General features: G+C 45.1%; 1 protein-coding gene across 1 annotated transcript in view; it reads left to right on the plus strand.

Moving 5' to 3' along the window:
• LOC126992366 (nephrin-like) overlaps positions 1-18,819 on the plus strand; it is a 266,294-nt gene that overhangs the window by 142,485 nt on the left and 104,990 nt on the right. The window contains exons 8-9 of the mRNA XM_050851078.1: positions 7,612-7,739; positions 12,399-12,558. Of these exons, the coding sequence (XP_050707035.1) occupies positions 7,612-7,739; positions 12,399-12,558 (288 nt within the window). The remainder of the gene's footprint in view (positions 1-7,611; positions 7,740-12,398; positions 12,559-18,819) is intronic.

Below are 18,819 nucleotides of genomic sequence, written 5' to 3' on the forward strand. Positions count from 1 at the left end.
CTTATACTCAAGGAATATTTCAGCTTTTTGGTCTCTCTGGAAGGGCGTCTGATACTCTCTAGAGTTGGTGGAGAACTCCTGGTGACAGGTGCCACTGGTCAGGCCTCGCAACGTTCGCGGAGTTGTGTTAGACGATTCGGAAACTGAGAACGAATTTCTGGTTCCTCTCCTCCCTTGCCAGCTTTGCTCTGGGTGACTAGGCTGGCCCCGTTCATGGGACAAAACCACAAGGACAATAGCTAAAAAGCGCCGGGTTGTGACAGTCTCTCTCGTGACCGAGGCTTAGGACAAGCGATTGGTCTTTGAAGCGCTTCAAGACCCTGTGGGAACGAACTCCCGGTGTTGGAGGCATCTAACGCAGCAGTATCTAATTTCCATGCTCATTTTTATCCAGTTCAATATATGGTCACCCGTTAAGTAATTTCGAGAGAACTTTTTGATATTTGCCGAAATTGTGAACTGCTTAAATTTCTTACAATGCCTTTGACACTCCGTAAGTGTTATGTCTGTTCCGGACGATTTGCAGCTCAGTACTACCAGCTGCGCAGAACTTGTCGCCTCTGTATTCAAAGATTAAGACTTACGTAAGCTGTGACCGAATGGAAAAACAAACACCATGATCTAGAAAAGAAGTTTGAAGCCCTTAAGGAATCTGTTGCTAACAATGTGGCATTGACTCCACCATCGATGGAGGAGTCCCTCCACCGAGAATGTGGCTCCTATTAAACGACCCCCCTGCTTCACGGGAGGACGAGTTACCCGCCTCACAGGTTAACTCCCAGCATGACTCACAGGCTAACCCCCAGCCTGCCTCACAGGCTAACTCCCAGCCTGCCTTACAGGCTAACTCCCAGCCTGCTTTACAGGCTAACTCCCAGCCTGCCTCACAGGCTAACTCCAAGCCTGCTCACAGACTAACTCCAAACCTGCTCACGGGCTAACTCCTAGCTTGGCTCACATGCTAACTCCCAGCCTGCCTCACAGGCCAACTCCCAGCCTGCCCCACATAACGCTTCTCTTCTTGCTTCACAGGATAACGGGTTCCAACCTGTAAGGAAAGGAGCCAAACCGAAGCAGGCAACGAAACATTTACTGACCCCTACTACCTTCAGTTGTTTCCAGGTGCTGACAGACACCATGGAGGATAAGTTTGAGACTCGCCTAGTTGGGGACTGCATGGTGCGTGGCCAGCTTGTTGAGTTATGTGGCCGTTCATCAAACGGCCTCAGAAAACGTTACCGTTAACCAGGTGCCAGACTGGACGATATCACCGCAGCGTGCGATGATGTCACGAATAATGCCGACAGAAACACCCTCTTTTTCATTCACGCGGACTCAATGACGTAAGGACAACCCGTTCTGAGGAACTGCTTGAAACATACCGCCGCGTGATCAAGCAGTATAAACGAAAAACGGATTCCAGTAACAAACAGACTGGAGGCTGCAGAACGTTAATCTCAGACCTCGCTATCATTTCCGATTGGGGTAAAAGGAACCTTGTGTACTTCAATGCCTCAAAAACCCAATTTCTCCACCTATCAACTCGACACAATCTTTCAAACACCTATCCTCTATTTTTCGACAACACTCAGCTGTTACCTTCTTCAACACTAAATATCCTTGGTCTATCCTTAACTCAAAATCTTAGCTGGAAATTTCACATCTCCTCTCTCACTATATCAGCTTCCTCGAGGTTGGGCGTTCTGTATCGTCTCCGCCAGTTCTTCTCCCCCGCACAGTTGCTATCCATATACAGGGGCCTTGTCCGCCCTCGTATGGAGTATGCATCTCACGTGTGGGGGGCTCTACTCACACAGCTCTCCTGGACAGAGTGGAGTCTAAGGCTCTTCGTCTCATCAGCTCTCCTCCTCTTACTGATAGTCTTTTACCTCTTAAATTCCGCCGCCATGTTGCCTCTCTTTCTATTTTCTATCAATATTTTCATGCTGACTGCTCGTCTGAACTTGCTAACTGCATGCCTGCACCCCTCCTGCGGCCTTGCCACACACGACTTTCTACTCAAGCTCATCCTTATACTGTCCAAACCCCTTATGCAAGAGTTAACCAGCATCTTCACTCTTTCATCCCTTACGCTGGTAAACTCTGAAACAATCTTCCTTCATCTGTATTTCCTCTTGCCTACGACATGAACTCTTTCAAGAGGAGGGTATCAGGACACCTCTCCTCCCGAAATTGACTTCTCTTTCGGCCACTCCTCTCCAATCTTTTTAGGGGCAGTAAGCAGCGGGCTTTTTTTTATTATTGTTTTCTTTTTATTTAAGTCCTTGATATATCTCCTGTGCTGTAAAGAAAATCATAATCTCAGGAATCCTCCCGAGGGTCGGTGCCGAAACTAGCTTTTACAGTAAGGCCTTCAGCACGAACAACAGACTTCAGTCTCTTTGCTCTCAAGAAAACGTCCAGTTCGTTAACTTGTGGAACAATTTTTACTTCGATTCGGACATGTTCCTTGCCGATGGCATCCACTTAAACCCTGTTGGAGCAGCCCGTGTCGGGAGGCTGATCTGTGACCCAGTGGCTCTTCGAAAGCCAAAAAACGCTAAGGTGAGAACACCAGCAGCTCTGTCGTGAGGGAGCACTCAACCCGCGCAACCCCCGACTTGAATCACATTAAAGTTTGCTATATAAACGCTCGTAGCCTGCGTAACGAATTTGAAGACTTAGAAACATTTGCAGCTACAAATCACTATCACATCATCGGAGTCACAGAATCTTGGATTGACACTTCAAATAGAGATTTCATTGAATATAGATATGCGATTTTTAGTCATGAAAGAGAAAACAGACAGGGTGGATGCGTTATCTTATATATCCACAACTCTCTCCATCCGGTATAAGTGAAAACAGATATTATAACCAATGTGGAAACGGTTTTCATTGAAATTAAAAATAAGTCTCGTAAAATAGAAGTTGGACTAATCAATAGACCGCTAGGGCAGACTCCTGATAACGGCCACGCGTTAAGTGAATTAATATTAGAAACAAGTAGCAGTTGCGAGGCAGTAATTGTGGGGACTTTAACTTGCCAATGAAAAGATGGGGCGAATCGTTGAACTCTTATACAGGGCTCGACATGTACACAAATTCATTAGAAAGTGATTTACATCAACACGTTCAAGAACCGACTCGGGAAAATAATATATTATAATCGACCTCGTCTTTTCTACGACAGCTGATCTACTTAACGAAGTAAATGTCGGTCCAGTTTTTAGTTCTAGCGATCACTGATTAATCACATTCAGCATCAATATGAAAGAAAGTAAAGTAATTGCTTGTAAAGAAAAGGTGCCGGATTATCAGAGAGCGAATTTCGTAAGAATCCGATCAATTTTAAATAATTCTGACTGGACTCTAATTTCGATGAAAACAGATATTGATAAATCTTGGGAGGCCTTCACAACAATACTGAACAATGCCATAAGCATATGCGTACCCTATCGTAACAGACGTTCAATTTTTAAGAAAAAACCCAAATAGTGGAATAACGAGATTAAAAATAGCCTCTCCTAAAAAAAAAAAAAAAAAAAACGCGACTGCAGTGGATACATATCAACCCAGAGTGAGATTGACAAACTAGAGTTGGACAGAATTCGTCGGAAAACCAAGAAATTAATAAAACGAAGCAAGAACAATCTTGAAGAATATATAGCGGAAACAAGTAAATCTATTCCTAAAGAATTTTTTGTTATGTAAATAATAAAAAAAAAGTCAGTCACTTGTAGTATCGGACCGCTTGCTGATGATAATGGTGACCACACGAACGATGAGAATAAAATGGCTACAATCTTAAAAAAAAAAACTTTTTCGCATCCGTATTTACCGACGAAGATTGTTTATCACTTCAACCGCCGGAGGTTAGAAGGACCGAAAAGATTTTAAATGGCGTGCTTATCGTAGAAAGTTACATTTTACGCACAATTGAAAAGATTAAAGTAAGTAAAGCTCCTGGGCCAGAATTCACAAAGGCTTAGTTCGTAGTTTTGGGCCCTTAGTGCGTAGTTTTTTAGAACATTGAGCTTCACAAAGCTCGCGCGGTAATAACTACCAACTAATCGATGACGTCACGGGTTAGCGCGCGGATTTACAAAGCTTTACCGCGCTCTGTGTGACGTTAGATATGTTGTTAAATAACTACTGCCTCGGGAGTGTAGCAAACGCTAACAATATTATCATATATACGTATAAATGCTTATAAATCACGTTTTTCAACTTGAAATATAACTTTGCGAGTAGAGGAAGAAGCCCATTTCGTCATAAAATGATGAGATATACACCCTTTGAGAGGTATGTAATAAGTGTGGGCGGTATGGCAACACCGACGTCCGGCCTGGGGATTGCCAAACCTCCCTCCTTCTTCATCTTCCTACCCCCTCATTCATTCATTCATCCATCTCTAGATTTGTCCCTCCGTGGATGGACCATGGACCTTTGTCGGGTGACAGCTAGCCCATGAGTTGGGCTGCAGATATGGCAAGACAGTCTTAATTTTCCCTCGTTCCTTCCTTCCGTCCTTCGTTCCTGTCTGCCTCGATATCTATCCCATATTTCTCTTTGCTTTCTTCCTGCCTCAATCTTCTCCGAATCTTCTTTTTCTTCATCATAAGCATGTTCGTAGGTAACAAGACATCGAACAGCAAAGTAACCTTGACGTAAATGTGCAGCAAACGACGAAATAATTTAATTCGTAGATTACGATTTAGTACAGTTTGCCTTAAAAGGAAGAAAAATGGGAAAAAAGAATGGTTTTCTTGAACCAGCAGCTGGAGGGGCCTCCCTAGGCTTGGCTGACGGTTCTGTAAACGTGCTTGCGATTCGCTGCAAGGCCAATGACGTCATCAACCAATCAGTGGCCTCGCTGACTTAGCGCGCCTCTAACTACCATCTAAGGTTTGCTTCGTGAATCTGACGCTAACGTCGGTCGCTAAATCAATAGTGCGCAGTTATGTTAGCTCGTAGTTAGTGAGTATGTTTGTGAATTCCGCCCCTGGTCCAGACAAAAGTACCCCTAGAATTTCAAAAGATATCAAACATCAAATTTATGAACCGCTCTCTGTCTTATTCAATAAATCTTTAACTGCTGGAAAAGTTCCGTCCGATTGGAAACTAGCAAATGTCACCCCAATTTCCAAAAAAAGGGGACAAGTCTCATCCAGGAAACTATTGACCAATTAGCCTGACATCGATTGCTTGTAATTTAATGGAGACTATCATTCGCGACCATATGGTTAAATTCTTTGAAAAAAATGACATAATAAATAATTCGCAACATGGTTTCCGTAGTAAACGTTCCGTGTTTAATTAACTTATTTGATTCTTTTCATCATATTTTTTTTAGGTGTTCGATGAAAGCAGATCAGTAGACATCATATATCTGGATTTTCAAAAAGGTATTTGATAAGGGCCCCTACTAACGATTACTCAGTAAACTATTGGCGCACAGCATCTCACGTAACATTCACAATTGGCTTGTGGACTGGCTCTCTGAGCGGAAACGGAGAGAAGTCCTAAACGGTGTTTAATTTAACTGTCTCGATGTTAGAAGCGGTGTACCTCAAGGATCAGTGCTTGGTCCCATGCTCTTCTTAATTAATGTTAATGATACCGATGATGGGCTCACTTGCAAAACATCAAAATTTGCTGATCACAAAAAAATCATATGTAAGATAACTACGACACTCGACGAAGAAGCATTACAATAAGAACTAGATCGACTTGCACGTTGGGCCAGTCAATGGCAAATTAAATTTGACGTTGACAAATGTTAAGTGTTACACACCGGAAACAATGACAATCGCGTTCAGTACGTAATAAATGGCCAGTGGTGGGCACCGCAAACCGAAAAGTTAGCTTCGCTAACGGTAATCCACTAACTAAAAATTTAGCGTTCTTAGGCTAAATCACTAAACTAATAAAGAAAATTATTAGTGGAAGCTAACGCTAACCGCTAACCGTTAACTTTGTCATATATTTTTAGCTTCGGTTAAGTATTTTGGCTCTAAAACTCTTAAAGGTATAGCATTCCAAAATTAGATGATGATAAAGGTGTACACAAATAAACAAATTAAATTCAACATACACTTTATTTTTGCCTTATATATGAACTTGCAATAGCTGTGCAGAAAGACAAGAACAAACCTGTATGAATTTTTTAAGTAGACTTTAAGTTAATGAAGGAGAAACTTCATTTAGCGGAAGTTAATTGGTCCGCTAACTGTATCCAATGTTATCGAAAACGCTAATCAGCTGACGAAAAAGTTAGTTTCGCTAATTATCGGTTAGCGGATTAGCGGAACCGTACCCACCACTGTGAATGACCAACAACTTTCTGCAGTAAGTAAAGAAAAGGATCTTGGAATTACTATATCAAGCGATTAAAAGCCCAGTCAGCATTGTTCCGAGGTAGTTAAAAACGCAAACAAATTGGTTGGCTTCATCGGACGAGTCTTTAATAATAAATCGGAAAGCTTAATATTAAAACTTTATAATTAGCTGGTTCGACCCCATCTAGAGTACTGTATACAGCTTTGGTCTCCCTATTACAGAAAAGACATAGAAAAGTAAGAACGGGTTCAACGGAGAGTAACAGAAATGATTCCTAGGTTGAGAAATTTATCTTATGAACAACGGCTTAAAGAAGTAAATTTATTCAGCCTATCAAAACGAAGAATGCGAGGCGATCTGATAGAAGTGTTTAAAATGTTTAAAGGAGTCATTGATATTAATGCGGAAGATTACAATTGATCGATCAAATAGAACAAGAAGAAGTAACATTTTCAAGATAAGTGGTAAAAGATTTTCATTGCGCGAAGCCAAACACTTCTTCTTCAATCGAGTTGTTAATGTTTGGAATTTTTTACCCTGTGATGCCATTGATATTATAACAGTCACGCCCTTCAAGAATAGATTAGACAAGTATTTTGAATCCAACCAGCAACTAAGATATTACTCATTGTCGTAATAACGTTAAGTTCTTTCGAATATTTGTGTCCTTGTCCATTTTTATCGCCCGGTTAGTGGTAGCAGTAATGGTAGTTCTTTCCTCTTTCCTACATAATTTCCATGCAGTTTTTCCATGCTGCATGGTTCTTTTTCCTTTCCTGCCAGCTTTGGCTGGTTAGGACCCTCAGGCCTGCTGTTGTTCGTTCTTTCTTTGTGTTCCTACTAATGCTCCTCCTCCTCCTCCTCTTCCTTCATCTATTTGTTAATCATCATTCATCACGCCTGAAATACCTCTAATTACTCCTTTCCTTGCGTTTACCTGCCTCCAGTACTCCTCTCAGGTATACACAGCCCCCTGCTGCACTCTCTCTCTCTCTCTCTCTCTCTCTCTCTCTCTCTCTCTCTCTCTCAACAATTCATCCCAATTTTGAATGTTATGTGATTTCTGTGTCTATCAGTTATTTACCCATCTATATCTACCTTCTTGTCGTTCGCATTTCTTCTTCCTGTTAGCAACTCTATATTATTTCCTTTACATTTATCCAGTTGTTCTGTTTTTATCCTGCCTATGTTGTTAGGCCTCAGTTTTTTCCCTTTTTACCTGATTATATTGTTATTCCTCATGGTGTTTCCCTCTCCATCCCGCCGCAGACCCGCCCGTGGCCACGATGGAGCTTGGTCGTGGCGTGTCCTCGATCGTGAAGGAGGGTGAGGACGTCTACTTTAACTGTAACGTGGATTCCAACCCGCCGACCTACAGAATCTCGTGGTTCAGGAGGGTGAGTGGCCAGTTGTCTTGGTTTTTTTTCTTCATCCCTTGTGTTTTCTATCTATTGGTTTCCGTTTTTTTGTTGCGAGACTACGGTGGTGTTTACGTGTTTTATGGTTCACTTTCTTTACTGTGTGTGTGTGTGTGTGTGTGTGTGTGTGTGTGGGCTGGATCTTCCTAATCTTCCACGTTGTTTGTATTCCTGTTTGACTTCCTCCTCCTGTTCCTCCTTCACCTGTATCTCCACTATTGATAACTGAATAAGGCACTTTACAAAAAATAGTTGTTTTCTATTATTTATTTTTTTTTCACTCCGCTTCCATCAGCCTTCTTTTCCCTTCTGGTTGTTTCTGGCGGTGCTCCGACTCTCGCTGTCTCTCTGGAAGGCGTACTGAAGCGTGATAGAGTTCCTATGCCTAATTCCTCCGCTTCTTTTCTCTAATTTCTTGTATGTGGCTTTGAGCCCAAGCTGGCAAGAAATATTTATGTGTAGGGATGTTGAGCTTATGTGCTTTATGGCCGTGGGTGTGTTTCTTCTTAATAGGCGCACCTAACATCACCATTGCCGATCCAGGATTCAGTACGTTTCCTAACTTATTGGCGGTAATGTTATAATTGTATTTCGTAAAGAATCCTTATAACCAAAAACTAACTAAAATTATGAGTATTATTTTTTCTTGAACAGAACATTGAATAAACAACAGAACAATAATATGGAAATACGTTCATATTTTATACGACAACTGTTGCCCGAGGCAGCAACTCACGTCATTTTGCGGGTATCAGATACCTTTATATAAGCATATTTTTACTGCGCAAAGCAGGTGAAGTCACTTATTGTGACTTCGTGAGCTTTCATATTTATCAATTTGTGTATATTTCATGGAGGCATAACATTGCTACTTTCAATTTTACTACTGATACGACTTTGTGACTTTATCACAATGGAATTTCACTCAATTAAGTGAATCAGGCACCATAGAAATATCACCAGTGTGTGTATGAATGCATAAAAAGATAAGCACATACATTGATTTAACTCTAGGATATCTCGTGGATCACTTATAAATAAAAACAAAAAATCCGGATAGGCTACTCTTTAGCCCACTACCGCCACTCGAGGCACAGAAACGGTCCCTCCACCAAGTTAGTATCCCACATTTGGTGGCGTTAGGTGCGCCTATTAAAAGTGCTTGGCCTACCTATTCTAAAGCGGTCCCTTTCACTTTCATTCTATGTGTTTATTAGGCGTCAGGTATGCCAGGCCACGGCCTTCAAATATAAAAGGCCTGAGCGACGGGCCATGACGTCATCAAACTCAGTCATCTACCTCTCTCCGTCCTCTCCCTGGCTCTGTCGGCCATGGTGCTACGTATATTATACAATAATTTATAAATGCTTTCCCAGACCTTTATAAGTGAATAATGTATAAAATTGTAATTTTTCTGTAACATAAATAGATTAGTTCTGTAGCATTTATTAGTGGTGACTATCACATAGTTTTATATTAACGTCAGCATTTCATTGCAACTACCCTGGCATAAAATTCTAGATTCTATAATTGGGATAGAGAAACTCACAATATTGTTTTCATTACAGATTACAATTACGTTTTATCATAGTAAGAAAAAGTGAATGACGAATATGATTGACATTAACCTCAGTAACATTATCCCGTTAACGTCTGAAACTTCCTTTTTTCTCAGCTTTTTTACTCTGGTGGATGAGATCATTTTCTTTGGTACAGAAATTGTTGATGCCCACACTAACATTTTCTGAACTTTATCTTTGCTGTGTTCGTTACCGCATTTATTTTTTGGTAGGAAAACATCATTATCTGCAAGGATATTCATTGTTTCTTCGCTGGCGACATTTCTCTGGTTCAATGAATGTGTGAAGTTAGGGTTTGCTGTTATTTTGTTGACTGCAATATAATTGTACATAACTATATTGACTACTCCATCATCAGGGTAGACAAGAGAACCTCTGGTAATGCCTTGTATGTAGCTGTTACTGTCTGGAAAATCCTCTACATCTTCATTACAAGTTAGGGAGTCTTTACATGAATTACATTTTTTGGAGGGTAACCACATAACAACAATAGCCTGCCATATATGTGAGAACTGGAAGATAATCCATGTTTTTTATCAATATCATCCCGTGTAATTTCCACAACAAAGTTATTGAAATTAGATAAATCATCACTGTGCATTTTCTCCCACTTCGTTTCTTTTAAATCAGATAAGTTTACGTTCTGGTTTCTGAGGGTTATTTTCAGAACTGACAATATATATATAGATATATATATATATATATATATATATATATATATATATATATATATATATATATATATATATATATATATATAAATATAGAGAGAGAGAGAGAGAGAGAGAGAGAGAGAGAGATTCATAACGTTTATCCACAAAATGAGCGTATCACGTCAGAGACACGCCAGTCCTCCTCGGGTGAGCAGCTCGGCCCGCCCTTCTGGTCCGCCGGTTAAGTTGACCGTCTGGCTGCTCACCTGGGTCCTGCTACGGGTTGCTACTGGGCGCCTGCCCGGGGGGCCCGTGTCTCCGTCGCTGCTCGCCGGCGCCGTACCCGCGGCTGTGGCGGCGGCGGAGGCGTCCCTACAACCGCCCCGAGTTTTGAATTTCTCGCCCCCCCTTACAGGGCCGCCTTTGTGCAAAGGCCCTGTCCCCTTATTAAAGGGGTAAAACTTTAAAGAAAGAAGAAGCGTATCACGTGAAAGAGCCTGTTTATTGCCCCAGGCTAGTCTCATCGTAAATGGTGTTACATAAGTATCTTTACAATATAGATATCAATTAATAAAATAATTTTGTCATTACATGATTCATTTAGAATATGATTAATGACTTTAATTATAACACACACACAACATGAGGCATGAAATCAATCACAAGCTGCTCCGTGACTCCCAGCTGATCGATGTTGCCATATGGAATTCATTATGTTGTAGCTATTAACTGCAATGATACACCATGTTCTTTATTGTTCCGTACGATAATCTTGATGCTTATCACATCAACGTCATTAGGAAATAAAATGAATAATGGAAATGTATAACCACTGATATTAATAATCAACGGACAGCATGCCGCCCTCCCTTCCTCTCCCGGGTATGCTACCGGGGCGTTCATATTTAAATGTCGTGAAGGGTAACTTGTAAACCGTTTCGATAAAAACATTTCACTATTGAACATTTTTGACTTAGAATGACTTGATCTCTCATTATAGAAAATGTGGCGACCTGTAGCGGGAAGTTTGCATTGGCCCTGCATAAGACATCCTACGGTCATACAATGATGCCTCTAATATTTACCTCCTTACGGTCTAATAAACCTGAAATGCACTGGAATATCAGCAACTATAACAGGGATGGTATTTTATTGGAGTACTTACCCTGCTGCTCTGATTAGGTATAAAATTGTCCCTCTTTATGGCTCTAACCCATTCACGTGCCAACGTTTCATCTTTTGGGGAAAGAAATTATAGCCACTTTAGGAGCAGTAGGATAATTTCCGTTGCAACGAGGTACACAACACCCACTAGGCATATTGATATGAAGTATATAACTGAGGAAGTCTGAGATTATGTCAAAGTTCTTGAACTAAATGGTCGTGACACTTCACCGTGACCGAGAACATATACTCTCCTCAACGATCACAGCCGACTGGCGCTCGGGCCGCGAGGCTGCTGTATGACCGACCATCGTGACGTCACTGTGTATCTGCATCCAAGTGCTCAGGCCTTCTATTAGAAGGCCGTGGCCAGGCTTAACCACGACCTTCCCGTAGATAATGTCATTTATAACACCAACGGTACCTGAGCTTACCGTTCCGTCTGCCGCTCTTAATTTCTTGCTCGTAAATCACTCGATGTTACTTGGGTCCACCTTTCCTGCCCTCAAGTTATTTTGCATATACGTGCTCCCTTTCATTGTCGTCTAGTTTTCTATACCACATTTTAACAATCTGAATAATGTTATCGTTTGGGTTCGTTTACTTTTCTTATTCGTCAACAGGAATTAACCTTTTTGTCTTGACTCGTCAATCATTGTCATTGAAAACCTGTCTCCAATGTTATCTCACATATTCACTATTCACTCTTGTTGAAGGTATCAAAGCCTCAAATACTATTCTTTAGGTCAACTTAAATTCTCATGTGTCGAAATTTTATGCTACCTGTCAGACTAAAGTATGAAACCGGAATGTTTGGTTTTCTCGATGAGTAATAACCGCTCGCTTGTACTGAGAAAAGGTCCGGCCATCTGGAGTAGATGGCAAACTTAACCACATTATTTATTCATGTGGTGGACCCTGGCGCGGTAGACTTTCAGGTAGCACACGCGTATGGTCGGTCCCAGTCCATTAATGGATTGTATACTATTGTGGCGTAGTGATTTATGACCCATTTGTATTTTTTTTCACTCTTTCTCAGTGGCTAAGCACTGAGGGAGCACTATGCAGCTAAAAGAGTTCAAACTGTACATTAGATTTTAGAATTTAAAAACCATTGCCAAATTGATTATATGTCCTGTTATAGGTAATAAACGGCGTCACTTTTACAACCTTTTTTCCTTATTTGATTGTCTCAATATAACTTCATCTTCTCTTGACCTCCTTTCCTTCCGCTTCCCCAGAGCCAGGCCATCCTGCACCACCCCACGGAAGGCATCCTGCTCAGCGGTAACAGCCTGGCTCTGCGCGGCATCACCAGGCACCAGGCGGGGCCATACACCTGCTCCGCCTCCAACGCCGAGGGGAACGCCCACAGTCCCCCGCTTACCCTCCACGTCAACTGTGAGTGTTGAGGAGGCACATCCCCTTATCACCACATCCCCATCATCACCACAACATCACCCCCCCCAACCACAACCCTATCTCAACAACCGCCGCATCCCAACCACCACCACATCCCCACCACCCTCACATCACCATCACCACCACATCCCAACCACTACCACAACCCCACCACCCCCACATACCTACCAACACCACATCCCTACCACCACCACATCCCCACATTCGCTGCATCACCCCCACCACATCCCCACCACCATCACATCCCTACTCCCACCACAACATCCCCACCACCACCACTCCCAATCACCACCACATCCCATCACCACCACATCCCAACCACCACCACCACATCCCCACCACCATATCCTTACCATCACCACATCCCCCCACCGCCACATCCCCCCCACCACATCCCCCCACCGCCACATCCTCCCCCCACCACATCCCCCCACCACATCCCCCGACCACCATATCCCCACCACCACCACATCCCCACCACCACCACATATCCCCCGCCACCACATCCCCACCACATCCCCACCACCACCACATGTCCCCCACCACCACATTCCCCACACGACCACATATCCCCACCAACACCACATCACCACCACCACCATCACATCCCCACCACCACCACATCCCCACCACCACCACATCCTCACTACCACCACACCCCCGCCACCACCACATCCCCATCACCACCACATCCTCATCACCACCACATCCCCCCCACACCCACATCCCCACCACCACAACATCCCCACCTCCACCACATCCCCACCACCACCACATCCCCACCACCACCACATCCCCACCACCACCACAACCCCACCACCACCACATCCCCACCACTACCACCACATCCCTACCACCACCGCATCCCCACCACCACCACAAACCCACCACCACCACATCCCACCACCACCACCACATCCCCACCACCACCACATCCCCCACCACCACCATAACCCCACCACCACCACCTCCCCACCCCCACCACCACCACCACATCCCCACCACCACATCCCACCACCACCACATCCCCACCACCACATCCCCACCACCACCACATCCCCACCACCACCACATCCCCACCACTACCATCCCCACCACCACATCCCACCACCACATCCCCACCACCACCACATCCCCCATCACCACATCCCATCGCCACCACATCCCCACCACCACCACATCCCCACCGCCAGGACATCCCCACCACCACATCTCCACCACTACCACATCCCCAACACCACCACATCCCCACCACCACCACATCCCGACCACCACCACATCCCTACCACCATCACATCCCCCCCACCACCACCACAACACCACCACCACCACATACCCACCACCACCACATCCACCACCACCACCACCACCAAATCCCCACTACCACAACTACATCACCACCATCATGACCACATCTCCACCACCATCACCACATCCCCTTCACCACCACAACATCCCCACAACCACCACCACATCCCCACCACCACTACATCCTCATCACCACCACATCACCACCACTACCACCACATCCCCATTACCACCACAACATCCCCACCACCACCACATCCCACCACCACATCCCCACCACCACCACACCCCACCACCACATCCCCACCACACCCCCACCACCACCACATCCCCACCACCACCACATCCCCACCACCACCACATCCCCACCACCACCACATCCCCACCACCACCACACCCCCACCACCACCACATCCCCACCACCACCACATCCCCACCACCACCACACCCCCACCACCACCACATCCCCACCACCACAACATCCTCACCACCACATCCCCACCACCACCACATCCCACCACCACATCCCCACCACCACCACATCCCCACCCACCACCACATCCCCACCACCACCACATCCCCACCACCACATCCCACCACCACCACCACACACCCACCACCACCACATCCCCACCACCACAACATCCACCACCACCACCACCACCACCATCCCCACCACCACCACATCCCCACCACCACCACCTCCCCACCACCACCACCACAACCACCACCACCACAACCACCACCACAACATCCCCACCACCACCACATCCCCACCACCACCACATCCTCACCACCACCACATCCCCCCACACCCACATCCCCACCACCACAATATCCCCACCTCCACCACATCCCCACCACCACCACAACCACCACCACCACACCCACACCACCACCACCAGATCCCCAGCACTACCACTCCCCTCCCCCTCACCACCACACCCACAACCACCACCACATCCCCACCACCACTACTACATCCCCACCACCACGACCACATCTCCACCACCATCACCACATCCCTTTCACCACCACAACATCCCCACCACCACCACCACATCCCCACCACCACTACATCCTCATCACCACCACATCACCACCACCACATCCCACCACCACCACCACCACCACCACACATCCCACCACATCCCCACACCACATCCCCACCACCACCACCACCACTACATCCCAATCACCACCACCACATCCCCATCACTACCACATCCCCATCACTACCACATCCCCACCACATCCCCACACATCCCCACCACCACCACATCCCCACCACCACATCCCCACCACCACATCCCCACCACCACATCCCACCACCACACATCCCCACCACATCCCCACCACCACCACATCCCCACCACCACATCTCCACCACCACCACATCCCCACCACCACCACATCCCCACCACCACCACATCCTCACACCCACCACATCCCCCCACCCCCACATCCCCACCACCACATCCCACCACCACCACATCCCCACCACCACATCCCCACCACCCACCACCACATCCCCACCACCACCACATCCCCACCGCCACATCCCCACCACATCACCACCACCACCACATCCCCCCATTACCACCACATCCCCCCCACCACCACCTCCCCCCCCACCACCACATCACCACTGCCAAATTCCTGCACCACCACCACATCCCCCCCACCACCACCACATCACCACTACCAAATTCCCCCTCCTCCACCACATCTTCACCACATCCCCACCATCACAACATCCCCACCACCACCACAACCCCCCCACCACCACCACAACACCACCATCCCCTCCACCACCACATCTCCACCACATCCCCACCATCACAACATCCCCACCACCACCACATCCCCCCCCCCACCCCCCCAGCCCCCCCACATCTTCCCCACCACCATCACATCCCCCACCATCACCACCACATCACCACGTCACCACCCCCATCACCACATCCCCACCATCACCACCACATTGCTAGTTTGCCACCATCACCAACACCTCTCTTCGCATTTCATTTCCCTCCAACACCACCACATGATCCCGCTGTCGACCTCTGTTCCTCATTTTGTCTCCCTCCAAGCTCCACATCCACTGCCTTCGTCCGCACTACCTCCACTCTCTCCACAGCCTAGAACCTCCCGGTTGCGTCCTCCCCCCCCACACACACACACACACACACCGCCGTGAGCAAGGGGTGTAGAATGAATTATCTGCAGCTTTCTGTGGGATGCGCCGCCGAGGTAAACTGAACGACATGGAGGTCTCATCGCCACAGTTGGTCTTGGTATTTCTGGCTCTGATTCCATGTAGTCGGCCATTTTTTCCTCCTCATTTTCCTGCCCAATCTCCTCATTCTCCTTTCCCACCCGCTCCACCTCCTCAGGTTGTATCTCTACCTACCCCTTCGCCTCCTTTTCCTACTCTTCCATTTCCTGTTCCTTCTCCCTCTCCTCCTTCCCCTAATCGTCTTCCTTTCGTATTTTTCTTTTCCTTCTCTTCTTCCCCATTTTTTTTTATCTTCATCGTACTTTCTCCTGCTGCTTTGCTTCCCTTTGTTTCTCCTTTCTTTAAGTTGTCGTAACCACCGCCGTTTCCAGCTTCTTTTTCCCACTTGTTCTTTTCTCTCCTCAGCCTTATTTTTCCTCTCATTAATTTCTGATTGTATTATTTTACGTTTTTTTTTTCTCTATCTCTAATCCACTTTCTTTTTTATCTTTTTCGTTCTGCTTTTTATATTTTTTGTCGTCATCATCGTCGCGCCATTGTTAAATATTTTTCGACATACTTTTCCTCGTCGTCGTCGCACTCCTTCTCCTTCTCCTCCAGTAGCAGTGACTCCACTATCGATGGTGGAGAGACCCTCCACCGAGACTGTGCCCCCTCTAAACAACCCTCCTGCTTCACGGGGGACGCGTTACCTGCCTCACAGGTTAACTCCCAGCCTGCCTCACAGGCTGACCCCTAGTCTGCCTCACAGGCTAACCCCCAGCCTGCCTCACAGGCAAACTCCCAGCCTGCCTCACAGGTAAACTCCCAGCCTGCCTCACAGGCTAACTCCCAGCCTGCCTCACACAACGCTTATCTTCCTGCTTCACAGGATGACGGGTTCCAACCTGAAAGGAATGGAGCAAAACCGAAGCAGGCAATGAAACATTTACTAACCCACGCTACCTACAATAGGTTCCAGGTGCTGACAGACACCATGGAGGATGAGTTTGAGACTATCCACAACTCTCTCCATCCAGTATCCGAGAAAACAGTTATTATAACCACTGTGGACACGGTCTTCATTGAAATTAAAAATAAGATGTCGTAAAATAGTAGTTGGGCTAATCTATAGACTGCCAGGGCAGACTCTTGATATCGACCACACATTAAGTGAATTAATATAAGAAAGAAGTAGCAGTTATGAGGCAGTAATTGTGGGGGACTTTAACTTGCCAGTGAAAAGATGGGGCGAACCGTTGAAGTCTTATACTTATACCTGTACACAAATTTATTAGAAAGTGATTTACATTAACGTGTTCAAGAACCGACTCGGGAAAATAATATACTTGACCTTATCTTTTTAACGACAGATGATCTAGTTAACGAAGTAAATGTTGGTCCAGTTTATAGTTTTTTGCGATCACCGAATAATTACATTCAGCATCAAGATGAATGAAAGTAAAGTAATTCCTAGTAAAGAAAAGAATCCAGATTATCAGAGAGCGAGTTTCGTAAGACTCCGATCAATTTTAAATAATTCTGACTGGACTGTAATTTCGACGGAAACATATATTGATAAATCGTGGGAGCCCTTCACTACAATATTGAACAATGCCATAAGCATATGCGTACTCTATCGTAACAGACGTTCAACTATAAAGAAGAAACCCAAATGGTGGAATAACGAAATTAAAAATAGCCTTTCTCTTAAAAAAACGCGACTGCAGTAGATACATATCAACCCAGAGTGAGACTGACAAACTAGAGTTGGACAAAATTCGCCGCGAAACCAAGAAATTAATAAAATGATGCAAAAAAAAAAAAATCTTGAATATATAGCGGAAACAAGTAAATATAATCCTAAAGATTTTTTAGCTATGTATATAATATAAAAAAAATCTATAATTTGTAGTATCGGACGAACCGCTTGCAAATCAAAATGGTAACCACACGAACGATGAAAATGAAATGGCTACAATCCTAAATAACTTTTTCGCATCCGTATTTACCGACGAAGATTGTTTATCACTTCAACCGCCGGAGGTCAGAAGGACCGAAAAGATTTTAAATGGCGTGCTCGTCGTAGAAAGTGACATTTTAAGCAGAACTGAAAAGATTAAAGTAAGTAAAGCTTCTGGCCCAGACAAAATTACCGCTAGAATTTTAAAAGAAATCAAACATCAAATTTGTAAACCACTCTCTATCTTATTCAATAAATCTTTAACTGCTGGAAAAGTTCCGTCAGATTAGAAAATAGCAAATGTCACACCAATATTCAAAAAGGGGTACAAGTTTCATCCAGGAAATTATCGACCAATTAGCCTGACATCGATTGTTTGTGAGTTAATGGAGACGATCATTCGCGACAATATGGTGAAATTCTTCGAAGAAAATAATATAGTTAATGATTCGCAACATGGTTTCCGTAGTAAACGTTCGTGTTTAACTAACTTACTTGATTTTGTTCATTATATTTTTGAGGTATTCGATGGAAGCAGATCAGTAGATATCATATATCTGGATTTTCAAAAGGCATTTGATAAGGTTCCCCACAAACGGTTGCTCAGAAAACTATTAGCGCACGGTATCTCGGGTAACATTTACAATTGGCTTGTGGACTGGCTCTCTGAGCGGAAACAGAGTAGTTATAAACGGTGTTTCATCTAACTGGCTCGATGTCAGAAGCGGCGTACCTCAAGGGTCAGTGCTCG

This window comes from Eriocheir sinensis, unplaced genomic scaffold (genome assembly GCF_024679095.1).
Source record: "Eriocheir sinensis breed Jianghai 21 unplaced genomic scaffold, ASM2467909v1 Scaffold450, whole genome shotgun sequence".
NCBI classification, from domain to species: Eukaryota; Metazoa; Arthropoda; class Malacostraca; order Decapoda; family Varunidae; genus Eriocheir; species Eriocheir sinensis.